The sequence below is a fragment of the Pseudophryne corroboree genome, chromosome 1, assembly GCF_028390025.1.
Source record: "Pseudophryne corroboree isolate aPseCor3 chromosome 1, aPseCor3.hap2, whole genome shotgun sequence".
Classification (NCBI taxonomy): Eukaryota; Metazoa; Chordata; class Amphibia; order Anura; family Myobatrachidae; genus Pseudophryne; species Pseudophryne corroboree.
Genome location: NC_086444.1, coordinates 469,271,953 through 469,285,103, shown reverse-complemented (window position 1 = coordinate 469,285,103; position 13,151 = coordinate 469,271,953). Strand labels below are relative to the sequence as shown.

The 13,151-nt window shown below is 42.5% G+C and overlaps 1 protein-coding gene across 2 annotated transcripts in view; it reads left to right on the top strand.

The window, feature by feature from the left end:
• LOC134893764 (spindle assembly abnormal protein 6 homolog) overlaps nt 1-13,151 on the top strand; it is a 331,182-nt gene that overhangs the window by 221,125 nt on the left and 96,906 nt on the right. For both annotated transcript variants that reach the window (XM_063913711.1, XM_063913710.1), the window contains exons 12-13: nt 6,496-6,577; nt 10,412-10,548. In XM_063913711.1, the coding sequence (XP_063769781.1) occupies nt 6,496-6,577; nt 10,412-10,548 (219 nt within the window). The remainder of the gene's footprint in view (nt 1-6,495; nt 6,578-10,411; nt 10,549-13,151) is intronic.

The following is a 13,151-nucleotide window of genomic DNA, read 5'->3' as shown; positions in this document are numbered from 1 at the left end:
GAGTCATCCGCACTCTCCCGCCCGTTTGGGAGCTTTGGTATAATCCCCATGGTCCTTACGGAGTCCCCAGCATCCTCTAGGACGTTAGAGAAAATAAGATTTTACTTACCGGTAAATCTATTTCTCGTAGTCTGTAGAGGATGCTGGGCGCCGTCCCAAGTGCGGACTTCTTCTGCAAGGCTTGTATATAGTTATTGCTTCGATAAGGGTTACGTTATAGTTGCATCGGTCTTGCACTGATGATATGTTGTTTTCATACTGTTAACTGGGTAGTTATCACAAGTTATACGGTGTGATTGGTGTGGCTGGTATTAATCTTGCCCTTGGATTAACAAAATCCTTTCCTTGTACTGTCCATCTCCTCTGGGCACAGTTTCTCTAACTGAGGTCTGGAGGAGGGGCATAGAGGGAGGAGCCAGTGCACACCAGGAACTAAATTCTTTCTTAAAGTGCCCATGTCTCCTGCGGAGCCCGTCTATCCCCATGGTCCTTACGGAGTCCCCAGCATCCTCTACGGACTATGAGAAATAGATTTACCGGTAAGTAAAATCTTATTTTAAATAAACCCTCATAATTAAAATGGTGTATAATTGAAGTCCTTAGCACACAGTTGCGCAAATATGCGGGCCCATGTACCGTGGCCAGGTGACTTCATCACATAGGTCCCTAACATTCCTAATACCATCACATTCTATAAATGTATTCAGGGCTTACCTCTAAATAGGGCCTTATCAATGTGTGATCTGAAATGCAGGAACCCAGCTAATTAAAACACCTGAGGGTGAATGGGAGGAGTGCCATTAACAGAGGAAGGAAGCCTTGCCTTCCAGTGTACAATATATACACAAACATAGTGGAAAAAGGGGGGACCTGGACTGCACATCCTATTACTAAAGATATCAAGAGGTGCTATCATGCTGAGGCTTCTAATACTATGCTGGAGGAAGAGCGATGCAGATGCACACTCTTAGCACTAAGAACACTGGTAGTAAAAATAATTATTTCATCAATTTGGACATAAAAGGAGTTCCTTGGTCAGTAAGAACCTCCTTAGGTATGCCCAAATGGGTATAAAGCATTACCAGCTTCTGAGCAATGGTACTGGATTTAATATTTCTTGGTGGTATTGCCTTGGGATATCTAGTAGCATAATCTAATTTGATCAGTATGTATTGGTGACCCCAAGCTGGTGGAATGGAAATGACTGGCAGGGGCATACAGATGACAAAATCCTGATAGCTGGCAATGCAGACAAACAATACCGTCACTACAGGACTATTCCCACTCGTGGGTGTCCACGACACCCATGGAGTGGAAATAGAACTTGTGACGAGCCGGCAGCATGGTGAGCGCAGCGAGCACTCAATGGGACTTTTTGCGCTTGCCCTGCTGCCGGCATACTGTCGACCGGGATGCCACTTTCAGTATATTGACTGCCGGCAACTGGTAAATCATATTGAACCCGGGTATGTGACTTGGGCACAGGTCATGGGATCCAGTCAGGCGCTTTTGTTATTTTCCCAAATGTGAGGTACCGCTCGACAACTCTAGCCAATTCCTCAAAGGTTTGGGGGTCAGCCTGCAGGCTTACCTCTGTACTCCTCTGTCCACAACTTATACAGTGATCTATGGCCACTATCTCCACCACTCAACTTGCTGTATTAGCCTCTTGCTTTAACAAGTCTTTACCCAGCCAGGCCAATTCTGCTAGTTGGGTTTGGGGTGCTTCCGAAGGTGTAAATTGCCAGTCGTGGAATCTTTGAGCATTGTTTGGTACTGTCACACCTATCCTAGCAAGTTTACTGGCCTTTAGATGGGTATAAGAAGTGGCTTTGTGCTCAGGTAGGTCATTTATAAGCTTTCTGAGCTTCCCTGGTTAACTATGGGGACAGCTTATTCTTCCTTCTCCCAACCCAGGAACGTTGCAGTCCTTTCAGAGGTGTGCAAATTTGCAGAAACTTCATCAGTTGGCATCCGTTTCTTCAACACCTTTGGCTCCTGGCCTGCTTTCATGAACTGCACCAACTCCGTATGCAGCAGCTTATTACTTTTTAGCTGGGCCTGCAGGCCTGCATTTGGGATTGCATCAATTCTATTTGGGTTTACTGGTCTGCGGCCACATTTGTAATAGCCTGGAGAATTTCTTCCATACTGCCTTCAGGTTTTGTGGCAAATTTAAACTTAGCTAACAGTGGTTTATGATAGAGAAGCAAACGCTAACTAGTATATGAAAACAAAAGCAAAGAGCAAGGAAAAGGAGTTAAGAAAATCACTCCTTTCATTATTTAAACATAGCGACTTTATAGCAAAGCCACTCCTGTGTGTGTGCTTCAAACACAATACTGTTTGAAAAAAACAAAAACTTCTTTAATTGCACTTTACAATCTCGTAGGTTTTCACTGGGCCAGTTTTAACCAGGCACATAAATCAATTAGGTTTTTATCCCAGAGAAGCATGACTTAACTCTGTCCCTGCTGGTGCAAATGCAGGAGAGGGGATAAAACTAAAAATATTAAACCGATTATTCTTGGGTCGGTTCACCCTACTCACCCTTCTGCTGTGCGGCTAAGGCTTCCACCAGGCACCATGCTAAGTGATGGAAACCAGCCTGTCACCGCAGCTCCCATGGGTCTTTGCTGCTGAATTCGTTGGCAGGTCCTTACCGTGCAGGATGTGTCTGGCAAGTTGTCCCTGTTTGGGCACCAAATGTCATAAGGCTGGAGAATCACTTCTAGCAGTACGGTAAAACCGTGGATTGCTCATTCGCATTAGCTTAGCAACCACTGCACAGCAGGTATCGCGTTTGGTATTACTGCAGGTCACAAACACCTGATACATTGTATAGGAAAAAGTCTGTGTACTCGCTCTTTGCTTTATGGCTGTCTGCATCACACATGCTTAAGATGGAGTCTGTATGCTTCTCTGGTCATCCTAGTAGTTTGAGACTTGTGTACTTAAACTTTGTGTGCGTGGGCTCATAACCTGTTGGTAATGATGATGTGCAGGTGTTGATATTACAACTGAATTTAGGCACACACCAAGCTATGAACAGCCCACTTGTTTAACCAGTGTTTTATTGAAAGATTATAGGTACAGCTGTACTTTCTGTTACATGTACACTGGTGAAGAAGTGGAGCTTCGTCAGAGCAGAATTTTATACAGCTCTCCAGCCTTGGTGTGTATGTAGGTACTGGGTAGTGATGTAGGAACACTGGAATCCTTGCATATTGTAGGTAATCGCTGGTTTCTCTGTAGCTGTGATGCTGTAACACAGTATTACACGGTTCAGATGAGACTGCTTCTGCACATGCTCAATAGTGGTTTCAGTGGTCTTGGGATAGGGCTTGAAGCTTACCTGGAGAACAAGAAGACCGGAGTCTGCGCAGTAGCTCAATCCTCTTTCAACAATCTCCTCCACACAGCCACTTACTTTTGGTTATGCAGCATATGCAACATAAGTTTACTGTGCATCACTCTCTACTATATTCCCTATATTCCTTGTGTACATCCTGTTTGCTAATGGCTGCCAAAAACTGTTTAATAGAAAGATCACAAATTATATTTCCTCAAAATACTCCATGGCAGCTCAGATTTCCTATATATATATATATATATATATATATATATATATATATATATATATATATATATATATATATATATATATATATATATAATGTGGAGGCAGGGGAGAAGAACAAGCGCCATATGGTGTAGTATTTTAAATAAATAGGAGTGGTAGATACGTATATATAATGTAAGTACCGGGTGGATTCTTGAGATCAGGCCTGTCTGTCTCACTCTATTCTTGGTGGCTGTTCCCCACCTGCCTCCGGTATACTCCTGCTGCACTGTACAGTCGCCAGAAGGTTCTCATTCCAGTTACATCACGTGAGTTGTATGCATAGTGTCGGGTTATCTGTGTGTGCAGCACATATATATATATAGAAGCGTAATGGCGGCACTCGGAGACTTGTATAAAGCGTGCAAAATGCTATTTATTTCAACGTTTCGGGCTCCAACCCGTCGTCAGGAACAAACAATCAAAACAGTGCAATAGATACAATACTTATATACCCTCCCCAACATGAACATAATTACCTGATCAGTCGCAGCTGACAGTCCTCTCTCCCGCGTCTAATGCAGCATGGAAAGGTCTCAGGGTCCCCGGTCGTCTCAGCAGTGACGTCTAGAGCGTGCGCCGTCCTCCAATAGCGTACCGCCGTCATCGCTTGCCTGTTACCTAGGCAACCTGTCCGGCTGGCTTTAGACCCATAGCTATACACTCTGGTTGCCGCTGATTGCCTTATGGGTTCCCCGTCACTTCCCTGTTGCTGACGACATAGGAGGGGGCTCGTTCCTAGCGACCAATCAGATTACTTCCCAGCTTAGTATACCCGTGATCTAAAAAAACAAACATGTTAAAAACATTGTTAAAACACAGACTATTCGAACATATTCTAATTAGGGTGGAATAAAGAACAAATCATATAGCTACGGATGAGGCTATATGTAATAGAGAATAGCAGCTACCTAAACGGGAGTTCCTTGAGAATTCTCCCCTAATAGATAAAGGGAAATAAGATTAATTACATTTATATCTACAAAAAACATTGTAGACCCAAGGAATCATTTAGTCCCCTTGGGGCTAGTGTCTCCAATATATGAATCCATTTGCTTTCTAGTTGGAGTAATTTTTTCTTCCTATTTCCACCTCTCAGATTCATTGGCACATGATCTATCAATTTTATTTTGATACTGGCTATACTGTGATTAGCCTCTGCACAGTGTCTGGCCACTGGCTGGTCACTGGTCCCGGTCTCAAGTGCTGCCCTAATGGCGGATCGATGTCCTGCCATTCTTTCCCTGAATTGTCTTTCTGTCTTGCCCACGTAGTTGAGGCCATATGGACAAGACAGAATGTAGATGACAAATTTGGTGGTACATGTGAGGGCATAGCGTATTGTGTATTTTTTCCCGGAATACGGATGTATAAATGAGTCTCCTGGTATGATCGATCTACATGTAGTACATCCCAAACAACGGTGGCACCCAGTCTTTTGAGTAAGAAAATGTGACACCGTTGCTTGCTTTTTAAGTTTAGTGATATCCCTTTTAACTAGCAGATCACTAAGATTTCTGCCACGAGTATAACAGGGAAGGAGTCTAGTACCTGTGAGGGCTGGTAGATTTCTATCCGTGTTAATAATGTGCCAAAACTTTTTAGCATATTGTTTTGTAAATTTGCTTTTGGTATTAAATCTATTGACCCACGGCAGAAATTGTTGGCCATCTGTGTGTGTTCCACTAGTGTGTAGTGTATCATATCTAGGGGTGTTAAGCACTTTATCCTTTATTCTTTCCAATAATTTACGTGGATATCCCCTTTTACGGAATTTATCCACCATCTCATCCATGTCGTGTATTGTTTGTAAAGGATCGCTGGTAATTCTCCTTATTCTTAACATCTGTGAATAAGGTAACCCATCACGTAATGGCTGGGGATGGAAACTATCATGCATGAGTATAGTATTTCTGTCTGTTTCTTTAATGTAAATGGATGTGTTAATGCCCTCATGTGACATTGTGATATTAACGTCTAAGAAATGGACTGTAGTAGGGGAAATGGTGTAGGTCAGTTGTACTGCATGTCCAGTCGCATTGTGGTTCATAATTAACTCACTCAATTGTGACTCAGTACCAGTCCAGAAGATCAAAAGATCATCAATGTATCTCAGGTACAACCTGAGGTGTCTACAGTTGTGGAACATTGCTTTTTCTACCATAATCATATAGGCGTTGGCGTACGATGGGGCCACATTGGACCCCATCGCACAACCCGCCACTTGCAGGTAGAATTTTGAATCATACATGAAGTAATTCTTGGTTAATACAAGTTTAAGTAGTTCCACAAAGAATTCTACTGGTGGACCTTTATAGTTTATATATATATATATATATATATATATATATTTATATATATATATATTTCCTACTGTTCTCCTATTTTTTATAAACTTCTCAAGCGGTCTGAAACATATGCAGTCTCAAACATGGTCTGGGGGTCTTTTAATTTTTTATTTTTGTTAACCAGTCTCTGCTTAACTTAGAGAAACTACCCATTGTAATGGCTGACATGGAGCATTTCATAGTAAAATAATTATCGGTAAATATTGTTTAGTGAAAGGTTTGATATATTTGCTCTACAAAGAAGTGTATATGATGGTGAATATTTAATATAAAGCTATGCATATACACATACAAATATGTAGGAGGTCACCAGATCAGAAGATCTGACATTCTACATCTCTTTTGCTAAATGTCTACTTTGTTTAATGTGGAACATTGCACAGAGAAGTAGAAATAGAGCAATTGTTACACCAGTTGATAGGCTACCTATGTGTGTAACATATAGAATTAATCTGTTTTGCCTGCTGTTTATTGATCGGTTGTTAGGCTATTCACAAGTTCTTTTACCGAATATACATTTCTTAGGTGTTGAAATTACAAGAACAACTAGACAACACAACTGAGAAATTAGAAGAAAGCAAGCAGTTGTTGAAAACTAATGAGAATGGTAAGTGGCAAAAGTATTTGTTATGGTATTATTGCTAGCAATAACGTTTCTGATTTTTGTCCTTGTTTGTTAGGTTTAAGATATATGTATGTTTTTTCCAGTTAGACATGTGGGGCGGGATGTGCCAAGCAGTTGTGGTACATTCCGCCACTTAGAGCATTGATACTAATTGCATATGTACTAACTGCACCCCAGCGGCTGTCACCAGGTCTCAACCAGTACTGCCTGAGGAAGTGAGAGGAGGGTTGGGCTTGTGTGCATGTGATGTGTCCGGCAGCCTATGGGTAAGGAGGTGGAGGTGAGGGGACAGCACGCCACAGACGCTCACACAGCTGGATCCCTCACTAAGCTACAGAGGAGGGAGCCCATGCAGTGGCAGCCTCTCAGCTATGATAGGCTTCTCCTGGGGGTCTTATCCAGTGACTTACCCGTGGCCACAGTCGGATCCCTGCCCAACACTGGCTCCTGGCTTACCAGGTACATTACTCTCCACTGCAGGGCCCAAATGCGGAGAGAAGCCCATAGGTTTCTGTAGGGTAATGTCAGCGTTACCCTCCGCACGGAAGCCCCAGGATGTGTGGCTTTAGTCCTATGAATATGTGTTATAAACACTGAAGACTTGGTTTTCACTTAATTTTGCCCATGGTCGTAAATATGTTATACCCTTTTTAGACATGCAGCCCCCCCCCCCCACACACACACACACACGCGCACACGGCGCACTGAAGAAATAACACACCCCTTCTCCAGCCAACAGACCTCACAGCGTCTCTGTAGCTAGGGTGTGCTGGCATCTAATACACACTGGAGCACGGACTCTAGCAGGATGCCCTGCCCCCTCCAGGTAGCCCTGGCCGGCCAATCGGGAGCTTCTATGTGTGACCCAGTAGGTAGTAAACTCCTGGGTAGCACCATTCACACATAACCGGGGTTATCTCCCTGGGAAAAACCCTGATCAATAGCAGTGGCGGCGGCCATGTTCCCGGGTTGGCGCCTTTCAGACCTAAGCGAGACCTGGTTAGTGTTGCTATGTATGAAAGGGGCTTAAGTGACCTCTTATTCTAGCTGGGTTATTTTTGCATAATAAAGTGGGGAAAAAATGCATACAAACCATACAAATATTACCACAAAATCAGAGATCTGTGTTTATAACCACAGCGCTTTAACACAAAATTATAGACAAATAAAAATCACCATAACGTCCCTTAATGAAGGTTCCTGTGATGGAGTCCTCAAAGCGAATGTTCTGATGGAATTTCTCCAGAGTATAGTAACATGTAAGGGAATAAAAATAAAGACCAATGTGTAGTAGATTCCTTTTATGTATCCACAGTTCTTAGTGTATTTTTTATATGATAAAGAGTTGGCTTAGGAGCGTACCCCACTCACACTTTGATTAAGAAGCTATAAGCCCATCAAGGTTTCTTTGCCCAATGCCGTGGCCTCGCCCACTTGAACTACGCCCGGCGTGATGTTTTAGGATGGAAATATATATAAATGAAGCGTACCCAAGAACTCACACTCGCAAGGTGGGTGTTAAACACATCAAGGTATCTTTAGTATGGAGAGGAGTGAAATATGGGTACCCCAACTCACAGTGCTCGATGTGATGATACTCCCATAAAGATATCTTTCAGTTCTGTTTCCCGGACTGTGTTCATAAAGTGGTAATGTTGGCTCCCCAAAGAAACTCACTCTCCTCAAGTGGAAGCAGGGTGGTACACAAATTTAATAAAAATCACAAACATGAACACTTAAAATGGAGTCCATCCATAAAATAAACAAATAGAAAAATAGCAGCAAAAATCGGCAAAGAGGGTTAAAAGTTCCAAAGCAGCAGAAAAGTTTTTGTTTGAAATATCCAATAGGTAAATAACTACTCACACTCCTGTTGTCAACATGTTTCAGCCCTGGCCTGGGCCTTTATCAAGACATGTTTTTTTACCGTTCTTTTGTGCTTTACAGGTTTGTTGGTGTAGATCACATTTCCACTACTTTTTGTAGTTTGTGCTGATACTTTATTATGATATTTACAATTATTCAAGCAGCCTAATCTTGGAAATAAGATCTGTATTCCATCACTGAAGTAATGTGGTTGCTATAGGCAACATCTCCACTTATTAATACCTGCACCTTAGTAAATATGCCCTAAGAGTGCCTTGTGTATGACTTTGTGTTTAAAAATGGTGACCTTTCTGACTTGTCAATAAATAATCTGTATGTTACATTTTTGTTTGTAAGAAATGAACCTACTTTAATTTATTCTAATTTTATGTTTCTTGTAATAACGTTTCCTAACGTCTACGTATAGATTATACAGATGCATCATATGACCATTTTCATAGAAGTACACATAGCAAAGGTAAAAACATGAAATCAACAGTAAAGGAACTGGCAATTATCTTTATGTACTATTGAGAATAGTGTAGTAGTTTATGATTAATTATGACAATTTGAACATACATTATGCGTGTTGCTTTTTCTAGAACTAGGTGCTGAAATGGCACTTATCTGGTGTGTCTGTGCATTTTAACTAATGACTTATACCCCTTTTACACCACTGCTTCGACCCGGACTATTGTAGTGTTAACCCATGTCACGAAAAACATTTTTTTGTTGGGTACACACAATTATTGAAAAACAGCAAAACTAGCAGATGAGACCTGCCTGTTTATAGACCTTGTTCACTTTCCCTGTTCTTTAAGACTTGCCTCCATATAGCAATTGGGCCATAGTTTCTGTCTTCTCATAGGCTTTGTAATGTGAAAGTGAACAATTAATTTAATTAAACTTGTGGTATGTTGCTAAAACGTGTGAGAACTGGGGAGACACATAAGCAAATTTAATCCCTATGAAACCAAAAACTAGTCATATTAAGTATCCGGGGTGAAGCTAGGCTTTCTATCATCCAGAACTAAGATTCATCTCAGACCCCCTACAGTTGATAGTAATCAACCTCTACCTTTTTGACCGCTATATAATACAGAGAGCATACATGATTGACATATAATGTAAACAGCATAAATGACCGCTATATAATTCAGAAAGCATCAGTGAATGCCATATAATGCAGACAGCATCAATTGCAGCCATATAGTACAAAGGACATCAGTGACTGCCATACAATACATAGGACATTATTGACAGCCCTATACATCATAGGGCATCAATGACTGCCATATAATACAGTATTTTTATTGCTATTCGGTATAAATGCTTTTAACTACTTCAGCATCCCCATTCAATTACATTAGTATAGGTTACCTCTTTCCAATAATTACATGTCATAATCTCAATAATTATTTAGCACCAACATCATCAAATGATTCTAGTTATGTACCTTATCCCCCTAATTACCTCCCTCAGTCAGGCATTTAGGAAGCAGGCAGCCAAGCAGGTCCCTCCGAGGCTGCTGCTGTCAATGAGGAGGAGAAGGGATCAGAGATAGGAGCTGAGCAGCCTATTGCTGTATCACACGGCTCCTGCAAAGGTATAATCTTATGCGACCACACTCGCTGCTCTTTCTGGGATCAAAGTTGCTACTCTGGTGTGTGTTAAAAATAAGGGGGAGGGCAGTCTTTCTATCACCCAAGGCCCCAGCCGCCCCTTGTTAGCTTCATCTTAGTCCTGATTGTTATTTAAAAAAAAAATATATATATATATATATATATATATATATATATATATTTATTTATTTATTTTGATATCCACAATAAATGTTACTGGTGGCGACAGGAATCCTTGTTTTCTTTGTAAGATTGTGTCCAGTACATTGGTGATGATAAACGTTTACATTGGTGATGATAGACGTTTTCTGTCAATCATTTCTTCTAGTAATATCCTGGCTTAATAAACAGTTGAATGAAAACAAAATTGCAAATTTGCAAGGGCCTCAAGTGTTGTATGAGATGCCTGGTTCTGTTAAAACCATAAGTCCTATCTCAAATCTGGGAACAATCCAAAATAGCCAGGTAAGATGATTTTTCTGTCTTTTTTATTACTTTATTAAGATAGAAGGATTTCCACTACTTTTTGCTCTACTGTTAATGCTTTGTCAATGATCAAATTAAAGCCACAATTTTGGAAATATTTTGCAGAATTTCCTTTTGGTAAATCTCAGAATACTATGAGTGATTTAAATATTTTTTTGTTAGAATTAAAAAAAAAATTAAATCGTAAGGCTTACCTACACTGCCTTGCTAAAGTATTCACCCCCTTTGCATTTTTCATGTTTTGTTGCCTCACAACTTGGAATTAAAATGGATTGTTTGAAGGTTTGCATAATTTTATTCACAGAACATGCCTACAACTTTAAAGATTTTTTTTTTCCTTGTGAAGCAACAACAAATGAGACAAAATAACAGAAAACTTCAGCGTGTATAACTATTCACCCCCCTAAAGTCAGTACTTTGTAAAAACACCATTTGCGGCAAATACAGCTGCAAGTCGCTTTGGATAAGTCTCTATGAACTTGCCACATCATGCCACTGGGATTTTTGCCTATTCCTCAAGGCAAAACTGCTCCAGCTCCTTCATGTTGGATGGTTTCCGCTTGTGTACAGCAATCTTCAAGTCTGACCACCGATTCTCAATTGGATTGAGATCTGGGCTTTGACTGGGCCATTCCAACAGATTGAAGTGTTTCCCCTTAAACCACTCGAATGTGTTGCTTTAGCAGTATGCTTTGGGTCATTGTCCTGCTGGAAGGTGAACCACCGTCCCAGTCTCAAATCACAGGCAGACTGAAACAGGTTTTGCTCAAGAATATCCCTGTATTTAGCACCATCCATCTTTCCCTCGACTTGAAACAGCTGCTGAAAAACATCCCCACAGCGTGATGCTGCCACCACCATGTTTCACTGTGGGGATGGTGTCCTTGGGGTGATGGGATGTGTTGGGTTTGCGCCAGACATAGCGTTTTCCTTGGTGGCCGAAAAGTAACATTTTAGTCTTATCTGACCAGAGCACCTTCCTCCATACATTTGGGGAGTTGTCCACATGCCTTTTTGCAAACGCAAAACGTGCCTTCTTATTTTGAACACTAAGTAATGGCTTTTTTCTGGCCACTCTTCCATAAAGCCCAGTTCTATGGAGTGTACGGCTTATTATGGTCACATGCGCAGATACACCAGTCTCTGCTGTGGAACTCTGCAGCTCCTTCAGGGTTACCTTTGGTCTCTGTTCTGCCTCTCTGATTAATGACCTCCTTGCCTGGTCTGTGAGCTTTGGTGGCCGGCCCTCTCTTGGCAGGTTTGTTGTGGTACCATGTTCTTTCCATTTGAGGATGATGGATTTGATGGTGGTCCGGGGATCATCAAATATTTGGATATTTTCTCTGACGTCCTAGTGGATGCTGGGACTCCTTCAGGACCATGGGGATTAACGGCTCCGCAGGAGACAGGGCACAAAAATAAAAGCTTTAGGACTAGGTGGTGTGCACTGGCTCCTCCCCCCATGACCCTCCTCCAAGCCTCAGTTAGGTTTTTGTGCCCGTCCGAGCAGGGTGCAATCTAGGTGGCTCTCCTAAAGAGCTGCTTAGAAAAAGTTATTAGGTTTTTTATTTTCAGTGAGTCCTGCTGGCAACAGGCTCACTGCAACGAGGGACTTAGGGGAGAAGAAGTGCACTCACCTGCGTGCAGGATGGATTGGCTTCTTAGGCTACTGGACACCATTAGCTCCAGAGGGATCGAACACAGGCCCAGCCATGGAGTCCGGTCCCGGAGCCGCGCCGCCGACCCCCTTGCAGATGCCGAAAAGTGAAGAGGTCCAGAAACCGGCGGCAGAAGACTTTTCAGTCTTCATGAGGTAGCGCACAGCACTGCAGCTGTGCGCCATTGTTGTCAGCACACTTCACACCAGCGGTCACTGAGGGTGCAGGGCGCTGGGGGGGGGGCGCCCTGGGCAGCAATGATAATACCTTGTTCTAGCTAAAAATACATCACATATAGCCCCTGGGGCTATATGGATGTATTTAACCCCTGCCAGGTCTCACAAACACCGGGAGAAGAGCCCGCCGAAATAGGGGGCGGGGCCTATCTCCTCAGCACACAGCGCCATTTTCCTGCACAGCTCCGCTGCGAGGAAGGCTCCCAGGACTCTCCCCTGCACTGCACTACAGAAACAGGGTAAAAAAACAGAGAGGGGGGGCACTTTTTTGGCGATATTGATATATTAAGCTGCTATAAAGGAAACAACACTTCTGTAGGGTTGTTCCTATATATTTATAGCGCTTGGGTGTGTGCTGGCAAACTCTCCCTCTGTCTCCCCAAAGGGCTAGTGGGGTCCTGTCTTCGATAAGAGCATTCCCTGTGTGTCTGCTGTGTGTCGGTACGTGTGTGTCGACATGTATGAGGACGATGTTGGTGTGGAGGCGGAGCAATTGCCGGTAATGGTGATGTCACCCCCAGGGAGTCGACACCGGAATGGATGGCTTTGTTTATGGAATTACGTGATAATGTCAGCATGTTACAAAAATCAGTTGACGACATGAGACGGCCGGCAAACCAGTTAGTACCTGTCCAGGCGTCGCAGACACCGTCAGGGGCTGTAAAACTCCCTTTACCTCAGTCGGTCG